The 17,828-nt window shown below is 41.3% G+C and overlaps 1 protein-coding gene across 5 annotated transcripts in view; it reads right to left on the bottom strand.

Moving 5' to 3' along the window:
- The window catches only part of STARD13 (StAR related lipid transfer domain containing 13), a 251,030-nt gene that overhangs the window by 27,599 nt on the left and 205,603 nt on the right, over positions 1 to 17,828 (bottom strand). For all 5 annotated transcript variants that reach the window (XM_027728928.2, XM_027728930.2, XM_039386854.1 and 2 more), the window contains 3 exons: positions 13,429 to 13,500; positions 11,293 to 11,374; positions 3,574 to 3,637 (listed from right to left, as the gene is read on the bottom strand). In XM_027728928.2, coding sequence (XP_027584729.2) covers positions 3,574 to 3,637; positions 11,293 to 11,374; positions 13,429 to 13,500 — 218 coding nt within the window. The remainder of the gene's footprint in view (positions 1 to 3,573; positions 3,638 to 11,292; positions 11,375 to 13,428; positions 13,501 to 17,828) is intronic.

The following is a 17,828-nucleotide window of genomic DNA, read 5'->3' as shown; positions in this document are numbered from 1 at the left end:
TCATTCCTTTTTCATCTGTTAACATTGAGGTGTGCAGTGCTCCTGCAGCTGATGTTAGTTCACAGGAATGAATGCAGATCTTAGTTCTGTGGCTAGTTAGACAGAAAAATTAAGCAACAAGTGAAGTATGAGGAAAAGGGCTAGAAAAGGCTAATACTGGTTTGGCCAGTTTGTCTGCAGGGAAGAAATCAGACAACTCTACCTTTGTTTTATCTCCACAGCTTTCTGTATGCAAAGGACCGCACAGCCTCAGGCACTTAAAAATCCATTTATTGTGGTCTTAGTAGTGCCACAAAGTGGATATTTTAAAAACCATAAGGGCATGTACTTTTAAATACTTAGTAGTGGTAATTATATCTACAAAGCATACCACTGCTGGAGCGTTGATGGCACCAGCCAATAGGATAGAAATATTTTTTTAAATTTGTTGTACTTCCCAATATGCCAAAGGGACCTTAAAGAAGATTCTTGGCTGACACAAATCCCTGTAGCTGCACTGACATTACTGTAGGAACTGACAGGATTTAGCCTGTATTTTCCTACAAGCTGGAGCTGATTAAACTAGCCTAAATGGTAGAGACATTGCAAGAAACACCAAGAGAGCATAGAGCAGGAGACAGAAATAAACATAAATTCAGTGGCAAATATACTTTAAATCAAAAGTTTTGAGGGTTGTTTTTTTTTTCTTTTGAGAAAGCAGAGATGAACAGAAATGAATACTGATAGTAAACAAGTTTTGCCTCTAACCACAACAAAGACAGGATGACATTCTGCTCAAGGACCACTTAGAAAATACAGAGTATTTTTGGTGATAAAATTTGCAGCTCAATTAAATAAAGGTTTAGTTTCAGGGATTTTTGATTGGTAAAGAAACATGTTTGTGTTTCATCAGAAGCAAAATCAGACAAATATGAAATATCTGCATGCCAAAATACTGCCATGGTGACTCACTACAAATTCAGCTGCACTGTGAGTCCTGTGACATAATGTGCTTTTCTTTTGATGGAATCAGTAAAAATTCTGGAAGCCATGAACATCCTGAATGACCCACTGTTCTTGTCAGATATCTGAATGCCCTGACAAATGAAACCATCCAAAAAAAAAAATGTTGAGAGCACTTAGCCAAACCACATGTCACCAGCTATGGGGATAGTGGATCAAGAGAAGGTCTGAAAGAATGATTCATCTGACACAGGCGGAGCAGACATTTTGGAGCAGTGACTGTATACTTCTACTGACCTAAGGTGAAATCAAGTGTATGGCTTTGGAGCATATTCAAAAGTCCAGTTAATACCATTATGTTTGGGAAGATGAGAAGAGTCAAGTTTCTTTAGGAGTGACTGGTAACATTTGTCAAAGAGAAAGAGGTTTTGATTCACAGATTTGTCACAGTTGATTTAAAATAGTACAGTTTTTTGACTAAGGGTGTACTTGCCTGATATACAGAAGGATACTAACAAAAGGCAAAAAGCAGGTTTATTTGCAATGGAATTCTGCCACATTTTTCCATCTGGGGGCAGGAATTCTCATAAATCGACAGCTGCAGAAGGCAGTTAATCCAAAGGCTAATCTCTGTCTGTCCAAATTGCTTATGGACATATTTGCAACACATACATGAGGATTTCTGTATGCATCTCAGTGAAACCAAGGAGAAGACAGCAGCCCACAGTGGGAATGGTTTGGGTGGGAGAGTGGGCAGTGGGGAACATTCATGCTGTGCTGGTTTTCACAGTAACCTTGCCTGGCAGCTTGCTTGCCATATTTTGATGAATCACTCAAGCAGCTGTGCTAGTCCTGTGCAAACCCGTTATACTGAAGCTCCAAAGCAAGCTGATTTTGCACTTCATTGTTCAGATCACCATACAGACTATTAGGAAAGGCAGTATCTACATCAGAAGATTTATTTGGTTCAGTGTTCAATTTCAGACCCAACTTCCGGCTTTCACACTTGCATTTACATTTCCTCCTGTCAGCAGGCTCTCCGTCCTCTTCTTCTTTTACCCACATTCTCATCTACTTTCAGTTGCTCTGTATTTGGACTCAAGTCTCCTTCAACCCCTCTTTCTCTATATTTTTCTTTGCTCTGCTTCTCTGTGGTCTCATGCAGGTATGGACCCAACTAGCTTCTGTCCCTCTGAAAGAGTACCAAGTACAGTAATCTCTCTTCCATCATAAATCAATGGTCATCTGCAAGGAGTGCAGCTGAGGGCTTAGATTCATTCTGAACAGGGAGGAGTGGCAGCAAAAAATTAATAAAAAACAAAGATAACAAAAAAATCCTCCACTTTTAACATAACACAATCAAACACAGAAGCAAGCAAGCAAGCATACAAACCTCACACCAAACCTAAAACACTTGTTAAAGAGAAGAAAGGACAGGAATGTAAACAAATTTTCCAGGGGACAATCAGGGTTCACAAATATGTTACTATTTTGTAATTCTGTCTCTTGTGCAGCTCCAGTACCTGTGTTTGAACATAACTACATGAGCTAGTGAACACAAACCAGACACTTTTCCAAGCAGGTCAACACATAATTGAGTTAGTTTTTCTTGGGGGACCTCAGCCTCTTCCTATAGCATCTGCCTGCCTAAGACATAAAGTTCTTGTGTAGTCAGGGGATTTTACTAATCTTTTCTAAGGTATGATGTAGGTATTTGATGTGGAAAGTGCTGGCACTTACCAAAGACAAGAAAAACCCAAGACAAGAAAAACTCCTGATACAGTGAAGTCCCTGCAGCTCCAGTGAATGGACAAAATACAAGCTGAAGAGGCTAGTACATAGAGGAACAAATGGGCATATGCCAAAGGCAGCATATCCAGACATCAAAACCATTTTCTATTCAAGTTCCCTCAAAGACTGAGTAGAGTATGACTGGATTGAATTTGCAAAGACACCAAAAATGCAGCCCTCAGAGGAAGTTGTTAAAGGGCACTAGACAAACACTCTACAAAGCAAGAACAGAGTCGACAACTACCATTGTACACCTCTGAAGGGCTTGGGGGAAATTTGTGACCAGAAAACCAAACGTTCAACAGTTAATGCTGGACATGTTACAAAACTCTCAAAATCAACAGGCAGTTTCTCCAGTCCTTGCTGAAACCCTTTAAGCTGAAATAATTCCCATGTTACACAGGAACTTCTAAGGATGACAGAGTTTATTTTCATATTCTTAACTGGGAAGAAGTCAGTACAAGAAATAAAGAATAGCTATTATTTTCATCTGAGCATTCCATTTGTTTCTGAGCAGGATTTTCCATTATGTATTCACACGGAATTTACAAACAAGCCACTCTAACGAAACTGCACTGTCTTTTCACCCACTAACTCGAATTGCATGCATGTAGCGTTCAAGTACTGTGTGGATCTTTTTAATACACATAGTATTATTCCTGCTGTATTAGTCACAGTTTCTATTTTATTTATAATTTCAAGATTCAGCAATTCACATTATCATGCATCCAGATAACGCTGACACACATGTTCAAAGTCAAATATACTTAACTTACTTTTAAGAACATTGCTGACTTCAAGGCTAAATCAGGGCAGTCATATTTCATGAAATTTCCTTACCTTTTTTCTTAGGAAGTTCACATCGAGTTTCATTGAGGCGCACTTGTTTAGTGTGTTCAGTCGTCTACAGGGCAAAGAAAATTCAAAAGATTAGCAGTCTCTGATTACAGGGTATTACTTTTTGCAAGTTCAAAACCTTTTCTCTTATCTGACTGTAGGGTGCCAACTGCATACAATAGGCTTCAGAAATGATACTGGTCATATATTCCAGCTATAAGACCACTGTATCACCATCACTTTACCTGACAGCCAGATTTTATAGATTGCTTTTTAACTCATAGACATTTACACACCTAGCACAGGAAACAAATACCTTTGTTGGCTGGGGAAATGACAAGGAAGTGAGTTGTCATATGCAGGACTGTAATATAATTGGTCTAAACTGTGGATTTCAAAGCAGTGAAAGACCAAAGGAAAAAAAAACAATTATGCGGTTTCTCACTTTTGGCAGTTTGCATCCCCCTAAAAAGTTGACATCAAGAACTTTTAGCAGTTACTTAAATGTTTCTTTAAACCCAGTAGTTTCTTTCCCGTATCTGTGGAACTTAGAGACAGGTTAACACACCAAACATGTAACAAATCTAATATCTTTAACTAAATATTTTTAGTTATTTTAGACCACGTTCACATTGCTGTTACCAGCATCTCCAGAAGGCATCTGCTTCTTAAACCCAAAGCTATCCTGTGATAACAGTGGGTTGAAATGACAATCTCTCTGTGTGAGTGTGCCCATGTGCAAGGACAGACAGAGGACAAGAAAACACGCTCTTTCAATAGAGAACCTACCATGCTAATGATAATGGATTTGGGTTTTTTTAATACTTAAAGATCTTCATCTATGAAACCACCCAAATTCTAAAAGCAGAGGCTCAGAGTTAAATATGTCCGACTTTGAAAATTTTCCAGATCTAGGACTGAATTTCAAAATTAAGCAAGGCAGAGTGAGAGATCCATGTGCCCACAACACTCTTCTGTAAGCTGCCTGCATCGCCCGTGTCTTTATAGCAAGACCTGCTACTGCTGCTTTTGGGTCTCAAGACAAGACCGCAAATCTCCAGAACTGATAACATATGAAATATATGTGATAAGTTACAAGGACACGTGAAAAAAGTATCACATCAGTAATAGAATCTCTCACACAACATAAGAACATTATGAAAGCAACATATTACTGCCCAGAACTTCTAATATTAAAAATCCTTTCAAATTGCCACCGCTAACAAAGAAAAAGCCCATCCAGTGTTGATCTTTCTTTAAAAAAAAATCCCTCACAAAATATCATCTTCTTATTTGTAGATCAAATACTACTCCCTAACTCAAGCCAATAAATCTGTTATGCCATATCAGAAAAGTCCTGTGTTCATAGTATTAATTTGAATATAATGCATTCACAAGCACACCCTGCATGCATGATAGCAATGTTCCTGAAACAAATTTCAGGGTATGTGGCTCTGTAGTTACATCTTCAGCCTTCTGCCCAGAAATCTTCTTCATCTATTATTGCAAAACTTATCTTTTGCCCAAGCATGGAATTTCTCAACCCAAAGTGACATTTTCTTGGGGCCCTGGGTCTGAGAAATGTTCAGTGCTTCTTTTGAGAACAAAATTTCCTTATCGGTATCAATTCCAAATACATAGAGACAGATTTTCAAAGGACTCCAGCCCAACTTTCTATCCCTGGGGACAGCTTCCTCTGAGCAGTGAACCAGAGGCTAATAGTGGACTCCCTGCACCTCTTCATTAGCTGGCCTGTGCTGAAGGGACAAGTCTGTAGCCACATTTCCACACTGACATGCCACTGTGTGCTGCTTAAGTACTTGTAGCTGTATGTATGAATCAAGCTGCCACTGTGCCCTCACATGGTGAGTGGGGAATGACTCCTTGCTTCCTTGACCTAAATGTGTCCTGCAAGGCTGACCAGGAGACAGACATCAGCTAAATTCATGTCCAGAGGCTCAGAAACTCTGAGAAATCCTTGCCTCCTTTCCAGCTGCTCATCAACACTGAAAACCAAGCCATCAACTGCACCTCCCTTGCGTTCATGATAACAGGCACTGAAGAAACTCTTCTGAGAAAGAGGGCTTTCTCCACAGCAGCCCTTGGCAGGTGATCTCTGCAACTGCTTCCTCAATAGTTCACAAAAACCCCTCTATACTTACTGTCTATTTACAGTTGTTAGGGAGAAGATGTAGAAGAAAATATTTTCAATACAATGACCAGTGCTCCTTCCATTCACTATGGTGTCGCTTGCCTTCCAAAAACTAAGGAGCAAGTCATGCACTTCAGGTATCTCTGTGCATCTCAGCCCACAGCAGAAAGTGTGGTGGCATTTCTATTAAGAGAGGTTGCTTCTGCAGCACAGAAAGGTGCCGAAAAAACATGATCAGACCAACAAGACCATCCAAAGCCATCATTTTTCCACTAATGGCATCCAAAAGAGAGATTGTTTCAACAGGGATTAATAGGTCATCTCTATAAAAATTAATATCTTTACTTAAACTAGAGACTTGGGAAGCCACTCTGTTGTCCTGTCTGCTTTATAATCTGGCTTTGCTACGAATAACTTGCTTCATCAAAAACAAAGCTACTTTTTACTGGGTGACAGGGACTCAACCCCAGGTTTTAAATTCACCCCTCTATGAAACATCGGTATGCTTTCTGGGGCTCTTCCAGTGCTGTGGAAAGATTTGCCAGTGAAATTAGAGAACTAATAATCATATTTGTGAGCTTGTCTGGTACTAACAACTCAAATCAAAGCCAGTCTGTTTCAACTTCTTTTGCCTTGTTGATGTGCCAGTTGTGGCAGAAAGCTTTTCTCATCAGTTTAAAGCTGTCAGATGACTGACAGCCAAGTCCTCAGCAAGTCTTTAGAAAAGCAAAAAACCAGAAGTTTCTGGCTAAAAAGGCTGTCAGTGACACCCCAGCCGAACTGAGAGAAGCTCTACACTTTCATGCTACTGCTTCAAAAAATGGGAAAAGACTGCCTGTTTGTATTGTTAGCAAACACAAAGTCTGGACTTGAGAAAAGCAAGGAAAAAACACATAAAATAAACACAAGGGAGGTGGTTACATAAAAACCAAATAATCTAGGATGCATTTGAATGCTTGTCTGGAAATCTCTGCAGTATTCAGGGGAAGGGTTTCAGTGATGTTAATTTTATCTCCTCTCCAGAACATCACAGGTAAACACTGCCTTGGTGGTTTAACACATCTCTATGGTGAGACATCTATGTTGGAAAGTGACCTGTGAAGCAATTCTTAAAAGACCAGCAGAGATATTCAGGTGCCCAAAGAGATGTTTCTGGTGCTATTTTAGATCCCCTAGAATATCAAGCCTGGCTTCAGCTGCTGTAGGTACCTTGGTCCAGTCAACACATGGAGAAGTCTGGGCTACCTGAGGAGATCTACGACAACGTGGTTTCAAAGACGACAGGTCTTTAGGGCTCTGCATACCATCTCCAGTGCTGTAATTATCAACCCATATGATGGAAGTTCTTCGGAATCAGGAAATCTCTGACTTTTGCATCCTTTACAGCACTGAGCAGAGTTTACAAATAAATACAAGCTTGTAAGGCGGCAGGATCTGGCCAGTTGGAAAACCTTGTGGGGGATCTGTTGTCCTGCTTAAAGAGAAATCCAAGTAATAGGGAGACAACTCTAAAGTGAGTTGAAGTTCCAGGGGAAACTCTGGAACTGTTCTGCTGCAGGTGCTTGGGAATGCAGCCAGGGGCACTGGCCAGTCATGCAAGGGGAGGCATCGTGGGGAGGGCTAGCATGGACAGCACAGTGTCTCTACTTTAGCAGATCTGCAAATGTCCTTTCGTATGGATTGTGACCAGGAAAGCACACCATATGGTTCTGAAAATGCCTCTCTGAGGGAACTACAAGATTATTTCTTTGCTTTTTTGTTATTCCTAGCCAAGTTTAGGTGCTGCATACACATGTCCCTATCTGGGTTCTTCTGGTGCTGTGAACTTTGGGAAGAGGACATCCAGCTCCTCACGCTGGACTCTTAAGACCTCACCCAGCTGAAGTCTTAACACAATATAAGGGTCCTCCCAGTACCACTAGGGCTGGTGTGCAAAGCTCGCACTGGCATGTCCCTGCTCCACCAGTTTTGTGCATGAAGAGAATATATTAGTTTCCAGTCCTGTCATGGCTGCCACTGAGGAAGTTACCTTATAGGCCACATGCTCACATTAGGTGAGTGATCTCTCCTGGAGGTCAATGTGAGCCATTCAGAGCAGTGCTTTCTGTCCTGCAAGTGGAAAGCCAGACTTATGCCCTAACAGCACCTGGGGCAATATAAACTCGGCAATGGTACTGACCGTACAACCACCCTTTCAGAATTCTAATGGTAGGATGTCCCATCCCGTACAATAACCTTTGGGTTGTTTACAAGTTATCTAAGAGACAACAGCTATGGAAGAAAAAGCTGCTGACTGCTTGGCACAGTTTAAATTTTAAACCTTGGTTTAGGGGGCTATGCATCAGATTGCTACATACTTGGTCTTGATGTTCTTAGTCACTGTATTTATGTGAATATAAAAAGTACAACATGGCTTGGCTTTTCCTTCTCACCTGCCTATCACAGCGGCCACAAAATTTCCCAGAGCAGAGTTGGTTACTTGCTATTTTGGAAATGACACAGAGATCCAGCTATAAAATTTTCATGCCCAATTATTATTTTGGCAGGCTGACAGCATTTGCTTGCAGATTGCCTGGCAATTCTCTATTGTTCATTACTCAATAAAATCTGAGTGGAATCTCTTGATAAATACGCCTCTAACCCAAAGGCCTCAGATTTTGTTTTTACCCTGCCAAATTTTCAATTATATTGGAAACAGCAGGGATGTTATAATATCTCAAAAAGGTCACTGAAATCCTTTGCAACAGGGAGTCTTAGTCTTTCTGACTAAAATACTACCAGTTGCCTTAAAAAGAAAAGGTTCCTCCTCATTTGTGCCTCCTGTTGTCTTGTATACTGCAATGCCATAAGAAAACTGATTATAAAATGAGATTGAAAGTCTGATTTAAACCCACAAGAGCAGAGAAATTTAGTGTTTATGCTATTACCATTCAGAGCTAAAACTGCTCAAACTTATTATCCATTCTGGCATTCCAGCTGCAAAATTATCTTCCAAATAAAAATGAGAAACCCATTTTGTTCAGCACTATGGGCTGAATGCACTGTTAATCAGCATGATAGCTTGGTCATGCATAGCTTTGAGGGCAGTTTTGAATGTTTGAAGAATGGAAGTTTTACTGCCAACTGGGGATCTGTGCATACAGAAATAATAACCAACCTTTTTTTAACTTTCTGTTTCATCAAAGTCCATCACAGTCTGCAGCTCTCATATGATGTACTGGCATGCGCCTTGTAGTAACACCATCACAGAGCAGAGCAAGGGTAGAAAACTGGCCACAGTGGTCAGCTGAGCTGTGAAGATTTCCAATACACTGGAAAATTATGAAGATGTGGGTTTGATAGCTAATACAGTGACAAAGCTAGTATGAGTGGGCAGCAGCTGACACTGTTTACTTTTATTGATGAACCTGAATCTTGGTATTTGGTACAATGGCTTTTTACAGGTAGCTTTCAGCTAAAGGTTTGAAGCTGATGAGTTACATCAAATTAAGTATCTGCAAGCTGAAAACATAATCTGTATATAATACTTGTATTTCTAATCTTATAAGGTGCTATTCCTTTCTTTGGATCTAAACTGTTTAAAAACTCCCAACAAAAATTCAAGTCAACAGGTGTTGTCTTCTGAATAAATTACAGAAAAAGTTACTAGACAGTCATAAACTCCTTTATCTTTGAATAAAATAGTTTGGAAATATCTGTGTCTATGCTTTTCTCTATAGGTCTCAGCAGTATCACTTGATTTAGGCTAATGTAAAGCATTTTGTCACGAGTGCATCTATGCAGCTGCTAGTCAATTTTCCAAAATCTCATATTTTAATAAAAGAGAAAAACCCCCACACCCAACCACTCTCTATCTACTCAGCTTATAAAAAAAAAATCTCACAAATATATCAACGTAGTGTAACTGTAGGTGTATCTGCGAGTCTACAGAGAGGCTGCAGAAACAAGAGATGAGAGCTGTTCCCACTTCTAGTTGTGTAGGTGTTGGATGCCTGGTGACCATGGTAGTACCACCACTACAAATTACTCCAGGGAAGAAAGACTAAGGGAGAGTCACAGAGCTATGTAATGACTACACCTCACTGTTTGCTCTCACAAGAAAGAGACAGGAACAGACATCATGCTTGGATTTTTGAATGGTCCTTCAACTTTGTGGGAAAGGGCAGAGGAGAAAAGATCTCAACCTTCTATCAGTACCACTTTCCAGTTCCCAAGCTGTAGCAAGGTACGCTTTCCATCATTCCAGACTGAAGCAGGGGGATGTACATATGTATGGGAAGGAGGTTTCTTAGGCATGGGCATAGCAATCTTTCTCACCAAGTAGACAGAAGAGAAGTGGATCAAGTCTGCAGTTATTCTGCTCTCTGGCATCTGTGAGAGCAAGCATTAAAACATCCAATTATTTCAAACTGATTTGTCTTCAGACACATAGGCTGAGACACAGAAAGAGAATATTCTGTTCCTCATAACCATAAGAGACAACATGAGAGGCAATACGTCTCACTTGCAGCAGACGAATTTTGGGAAAGCAATCTGACAGCTATGCCCAGTAATTACCTGGATCCTCCAGGAAGGAGGGCATAGCCCAGGATGGAGAGATGGACTAGATGAAGTCTCTTCCAGCCCTATTTTCTGTGATTCTCAGAAACCCTATCTGCATTCCTCCATCACAGACTCATTAATCCCTGCAATGCACAATACTACGTGGAACAGCATACCATCTCTGATGACTTTAGCCACAGTTGCAGAAGGAGAAATAAGAGTCTTGTCCAATTATCTTGATGTTGGTGTTGTGAAAGTTTCTGTAACATGTAATAAAGGCTGTTTGCTTAAGGACCAGATGCTCCTTTGTCCTTACTTGAAGAGGAGAGGAGCAGAACCCAGTTTGAGCTGAGCACAGGAGAAAGAAGAGGGGAACAATGCCTCTACAATGTGGTTTTGCAAAACTGCCACAGAATTGCTGTGCCTTGAGTCCTGGGAGACAGTACTTGAGCAATGCAATATGGTATATTCATCACAGGCAGAGTATAAAAAGCAAGATAAACAGCAAACACAGGCCCCCTGGGAGGTGCAAACCAGGGAACAGTTGTAGTAGCTGTAGTACTGGGGGGTTCTTGTCCCACTTCTCTTACTGGTGCCAAAAGAGAGCACCAAGGGAATCACAGCAGCAGGAAAACCACATCTGCTGCCAGAGAAAAGGGCTTGCTGAATTCTATGCAATAAAGTTTCATCTTTTCTGCTGCGCTTGGATATAAGAGTTATTAATGTGTGACTCAAATGTGACTCTCATTTATTCAGGGTTTGCTTGCACTACTGCTAGTTCTTAAAAAGCAGCTGTTTCAAATCCATTGGATTTGGGTCTTCTCAAATCGTGTGATGCTTTCTATGAGTGTAGTGGGTGTCCTACTGCAGGATTCTCCATAAAAGAAATTAATTTAGAATGCTGGCATTATACATATCATCACTTAATTCACCTGGACAAGCAAACATATCTGCTGCTGCTATGCTAACAATGACAAATCAGCTCATGCTTTTCAATTATCAGAACAGAAACTTTAGGTGTTCTTTACCTGCAAAGAGGTTCTACAAGGTCCTTGTCAAGAAAATCATGATCTTTCTTTACTGCAGCAATGTCAATGGGAAACTGGGAGTCTATAAAAGGAGACACAATATTAAGATGACTGCTTGGTATTAAAATGAAAATATAGTCTACACCTAAATTGCTTTGCATGTGCTTGCTCACTGAAATCTAGTATGACCAATTTCCCTCCGCTCTGGTTCCCTTCCAGCTGTATCTGTGATCCTTTGAGCCACTTTATTTTTTTTCTTCTATTAAAGGTATAGTTGAATGTCTAGTGCACCAGAATGAGAGCAAAATTATTTCATTTTGGCTTAAAAAAATACTCAGTTGTTAGCTGTTCATTCTAGTCCCTTGAACAAATGAATGAGATCCGGGAATTACACACTTTCTTTATCCACATGAGCAACAACGTTCTTCATTCCCACCACAGTGACTTAATGAGTTATTTGTTAGACGGACTTTGCCCCAAACCCGGAAATGTTCTGTGCTTTTCGCTTTTAATACGGATCCCAATAACTATTATTTCAGACAGGGGGTTACTCAAATAACAGACAAAAAAAAAAAGAGCTGAATTATAACCCCCAATATTAGCTAAAAAGCCAGAATAGCGTGCTGGAAGCTGACATTTTTAATGTGAAGTGACATGGCTGCAACACATTAGTGGGCTCTATAATGGTGGACTTGTTCCAGTGCTGTGGCTGCTCTCCAGACTGCTCTGCCATGCTTAGGTACCACAGCAGGATGCTGGGATATAGGAACTTCAGCCAGCATTTTCAGACATTAGTGCTTAACACTAACATAATAGATGCTTGCAGAAAGCACCTTGTTTTCAGAGACTCAGACTGTCTAGAGCACATATTGATTGCATGGAAACTGCTGGAGCCCAGCACAGGTTGTTTTTTGGAGAGAACATCCCTTTGAGTTCAGCAGGCAGCAGGCTCTCCTTTCTCTGGGGGAGTCAGTATCTGAGATACTCTGATCAGAAGGCAGACACAAAAGTACTACTGGCTACCCAGGGACTGTGGTAGTTACATATTTATGTCTGTTTTGGTCTGGCAGGCTTATTAGTCTTAGTTGGATTTAACTGAGCGTGCCTGTGTCCTGTGGAGCCACCTGACCATCTCTGCATGCTGCCCCTGGTCCCCAGGCACCTGAGCAGCTCACCAGGACTCAGCACCTGAGCTGTGATGGACGTCAGCTGGCCATCAGAAGCCATGGACATGTCCTTGGCATCATGCTCCCCACCACCCTCAGCCTCACACAAGGGCATGGATGGTGTTCGAGCCAGCTCTCTGCAGAGTTGGCTCTGACCCATGAGGTTTCTTGGCCATCATTCCATGAGTGGAGCCATGCTGCCTCCAACTCAAGCCGACCCTGGAAGGTGTCCAGAGGTGTTTGGCAGAGCTGTGCTTTGGCTAGTAAGCCCGAGTGGGGTGGAGCTGGCTCCGTGTTCCTGACAGAATATGCAGTTTGGGAAAAACTAGGATCAGCTGCAGTTTCCTTCTCAGCATTGAGATAGGGAGAGCAGGAAAACCCAGCTCCATTCCCCAAACCACTCCTGAACAAAGCAGCAGCACAGTCACTTGCTCTGCCCTTGGGGACATTACTTCCCTGGGCACAAACTTTACAGCTAGGAAGGGGACACCACCATTCACACTGAGTTAGCACTGAAATATCCGCTTTTCTTACTTTGCAAAAATGAAGTGCAGCTCAGATTATTCACTTTTGGTAACTTTGCAGAGTTTTCAATCTTATTTTCAGCAAGATCAAAATTTGCAATAACTTTCAGTGTTTTCATCTTATTTTAGACACGGTTCAGGAAGTTTTAAAAAAATAGACTCATGTTTTTGGATATTTTGTACTTGTTCTTGTTAAACTTTGAGTTTTACACAAACTATGTCCCTCTTTTTTCCCTTTTTTTTTTTTTTTTTTAACTTCCCATGGCTATGAGGGCAGGAATGTTACTTTTCTTCATGCACTGGTATGACTCTAGCAGCTGAGGTTTTGTGAAGCACCCAGCCATGACCATAACTCAGTTAAATGTAGTGTTGGTTGACTCCAAGCTTTCCTGGCAAGGGCTCAGTGCACTTTCAGTACTGCATACAGAGGCAAAAAACTTACTTACTCTCATAGAACTGAGCATATTGGGGAAATCCAGCTGCACGTAACCAGTCACACGCTTCCTTTGCTTCGATTTCTGAGCAAAAAGAGAAAAGAGAAAAAAGATGACATTTCATTATTTTGAATTAGAAGTTCTTTTATTACAAGTAAATAACAAAGAGACTTGGTAGTATCTATTTGTTCCTTAAAGAACTGTCATCACTCTGAGGTATTTCTTTATAGCATCAGAAGAGAGTCCCTCAAAGAAATCTGCCTGTCTCCGCAGGACCCTGTGGTGCATATAGCCACTTAGTGACTGGGATGAAGTGTTAACCATTTACTCCTAAGCAGGAGAAGTTGCTTAGCCAGGTTTGTGGTCCTGGGATCTACCCTCCCTCAAGGGTAAGTTGTTGGTGAGAGGTGAAGATGGAGTAGGGTGAAAATGGGGTGACTGGGAGCATGCACTGCATTTTTTCCTGTTCTGACATTTCTTGTGGAGGGAAATGCCACATGAAATCCACTGAAAGCTCTGCCAGAAGAAACTCAGTGCAGGTGCCATGATACTGAAGGGAAAGTCACACAGGTAGCATGTGCTTTCATACCTTTAGCCATCTGAACTCCATTATGTGGACTCCCTCCATATAGAGAGTCAGTTACTTTCAAAGGATGATTCATTTCACCTTAGTGTCTGAAATAGGTGGAATAAATCAAACACCGAAAATGCTTTTCTCTTGTGACTGCTAATGGAGGAAGAATAAACAGCTACAGGTATGCCTGCAGAAGTAAATAAAATAGACACAGGCAATAGCTTCAAGCACTGCTGTTGGCAGAAGGTGCCTCAACTTCTACCGAGCTCCATGGGCTCATTTTGGGGAAAATAGTGTGCTGGGTCCAGTTCTGCCCAGCACCCACATCACCTGCATGTGCAACTGCTCCCAGAGCAACCAGAGGAACAACTGAAAATAGAGGCTCATCCACAAATATGGAAAACCTGAGAAATTTGGAAAATCCGGGAAACATCTCCTTGCTGTCCAAATCTAGATCAGGATGTACCACTTGAAGAGTTTCGGTTTACAAGATCGAAGTCAAATCATGTATCTGCACCTCTTACACTTGGAAAACCCAAAGAAATAGAACGTGCAGGTGTTGAAGAAAGTAGACATTTTACGTTGCTTATTAATCAACCTGAGTGAACCAGTCAAGGGTTTTGGTACATTTGTGGTTCTAAAATCCAGACAGCCATAATACAAACCCCTGAATATAAAGCACGCAATGGAACTGGAAAAAGATAATCAGGCTCTGTTGCTCTTCTGCATATTCTGCCTTGCATGCAAAAAAAGTTCCAGTTGTAAACAAGTTTTCTGCTAAAATGCATTTTTATAGATAGGAGATACTGGCATGAACTTTTGCCTATGTAATTCTGTTCAGATCACTCATCATACCCTGAACGACTTTACCCACTGAAGCTCACTGTAAAATTTGCTTTGACCATACTCTGCAGTATGTGACCCACACACCTTTCTGATCCCCTACATAATGAGTCACACCAGCAAATTTTGTAGCAGAAATCAAAATTCAGAATACAATGTCTATGTATCAAAAGCCTGATTTCCCAAAGATGATTAGACAGCCAGTAACAGCTCTGCAATGATCGCAATCATTAGCAGTGCTGAAAAGGATTTAGGTCTTAATTTGCTTTGACATTAGCTCATGTCAAGGCCAAAAAAAGGAGTATGAAAGTACATTCAGTTCTTGACACTGCACAAAAGAATAAGCAGCTTTCTTAAAACGTGGCTCTCACTACCGCACATCTGTGTGCTGAAAGCACATCTCTATTATGTTCCAGTTAGCCTATTACTATTAAATGTTTGGAAAAAAGACAAATCTTTATACTTTTTTCTTTTGCTTAATTCAATCTCATGAAACACAGATGAATCAATCCCATTTCAAAATGTATTTTACAACTGAGAACAGCTGTATGTACATTTTAGCTTCATCTGGCCTGGAAACACAACTGACAGAGGTTGTGGGTGATGGAGAATGCTACCATTTAATGCTCTTATATGCTTATCATATTTCAGTGTTTTTTTGTAGTTGGCTGCTCAGAGGAGCTCGCTGAGGAGTATTACTGCAGCCCAAAAGAGACCTAAAAAATCTGATTGCAATGGGTGAGTAATAGCGGGGAATAACCAAGAAAATATTTCTTAATTTTTTCTGGGGTTTTTAGTTTTTTGTGGTGGTTTTAGTTTGTGCGGTTTTGTTGTGTTTGGGTTTTTTTGTATGACGCTGTTTATAACACACTGTATTCAGTCAAATATCACTGACTAACTTCTGCCTTCAAAACTTTGACTACATCTCCTCAATGAAGGCATCTATGGAGAGTATTCTCGTTTTCTCAATGACTGCTTCAGACTCAGCCTTGAGTAAGATTTGCTAAGCTTCTAGGATACTGGGTCTCAAGACAAGTATCAGTGCCCAGTTCCCTCCCATCTCTCTCTTTTTTGTCTTATTCAGAGGACAGCAGAAGGGGAGAAGTGCAATATGCTGCTGGCACAACCAAAAATATGACTTTTCTCATACAAGTGTATTTCCACTTGCTAAAGGCACCTGTTCCAGTTCCCCTCTTGGTCACTCCTAGTTTAGGTGAAAAGGCACAACCAAGGATTCACTCCTCAGCAGACACCAAAGGTGATTTCTACTATCTTGCCCTGGGCATGTAATCCAAGTTATAGATCTGAATGCAATACAGATGCTTTTATTACTGGATATTTCAATGTTTGAAAAATAATTTGAGATGCTAAGTTTAACCTTCTTTTTCTGTGCCCATACTCTAATATCTGTTTTTTCTTACTTGCTAGTTAAACATCAGTTCAGACTTTGAGAAGAGATGTGTACAGCACCAAAAAGACCTCGCTGAAGTTGTAGGGCTGTAGAAATACTTTTGGCAGTGTTGGGCCAATCCTGTTCCCATGTCCAGGCTAATCAGGGGTCTGATCCCGCCTGCAGCAGCTGCACTGTCTTGGTACAACACTGAAGGATGCGGAAAACTATACGTGTTCACAGGTGGCTCCAAGGCAGCTTGTCAACAGCACAGAGAAGGGCTGTCATGCTGAGAAGAGTGATTTTAGAGAGGGCATGGCATAAGGCTGGCAGGAGCCACAGCTCCTCCCAGAAACATGTGAGCCACAACACACCCACAAGCAGCATCTCCCTTGGCAGGACCAAAAGGCTGCTTGCCCCAACACACATGATGGTGGGTTTGCCCTTATGCACTACTACTCTGCTCTGCTCTGTTGATGGAAAAAAAATCAGGGACAATTTACCTACTGCTTTCCACTTGCTTGGGCAGCAGCTAATTACCATCATTAATTATTAAGGCTAGATAATAATTCAGTCACAAATACTGACAACCATTGCACTGTCTCACAGAACTTGAATTCTAAGGGATTTTTTCAGTTTTTAGCTGAAGCTTGGCAGAAAACAGATTTCTCTTTTCCATTTCATTTTTCCACTGGTAGTGAGTTATAATTGAGATTCACACGCGCAAAAGCCCTCCAGCCACATTTCTGAGGATGATCTCCTCATGGCCTCCATATTCCCCTCATCTACCAGCTTTCCCAAGAGGTATGTCCAAAGTCCATTGCACATAGACGTTCATAGAATCATAGAATTATAGAATCAGCTGGGTTGGAAGGGACCTTCGAGATCATCAAGTCCAACTCTTGATCCAACACCGCCGCGGTTACTAGACCATGGCTCTAAGTGCCACATCCAGTCTCTTTTTAAAAATCTCCAGGGACGGAGAATCCACTACTTACGTTGCTGCTGTTCTTTCTCACATCTTGCCCCAGAGGCCCCCCAGAAGTTCCCTCTGCTTCACCAAAACTTTTCAGTGCCCATAGTGACTAAAAACCTTGTCACATACCTCTTTTATCCGCTAAAACATTAGCGGATGTTAAAACATTATTCCTCTTTTCCCCCCATAGGACTGTCTCTTAATCTTTCCTCCTAGAGTTGTTCCACCGTGTATTAAATTAAATGTTTATCAGACACTGATATCGTAGCCCAAAGCATGTATCGTGCAGTGGAGACTGAAGTGCAAATCTCTGACCCATTTTAAAATTTATTTAGAGCAAAATGAGGAGACAGGTTCACCCAGGAAATGTGACAGATGTCCAGAGCACAGCTGGGACTTGTCTTTGAGTTCATCTCTACTATTAAGCAGGTTTGAGCTTGTCTCCCGCAAACAGTGCTCTGGCTGTTCTGGGGCTAATATGGCTATAGTTGCTTGCCATCTTTCCCTCTCTTCCAGCACTTTCTCTGGCTCTCCACAAACTGCTCTGATCGTGCCCAACTTCAGATTAAGACTAGCAGCCAGATGCCACCAAAGGGGACATCCTTGCCCTGCCTACCCAATGCCAGCTG

Source organism: Pipra filicauda, unplaced genomic scaffold (assembly GCF_003945595.2).
Source record: "Pipra filicauda isolate LSUMZ 115617 unplaced genomic scaffold, ASM394559v2 scaffold50_size3627746_pilon, whole genome shotgun sequence".
Lineage (NCBI taxonomy): Eukaryota > Metazoa > Chordata > Aves > Passeriformes > Pipridae > Pipra > Pipra filicauda.
Note: the sequence above shows the minus strand (reverse complement) of the source record. Positions and strands in the feature narration are given on the sequence as shown.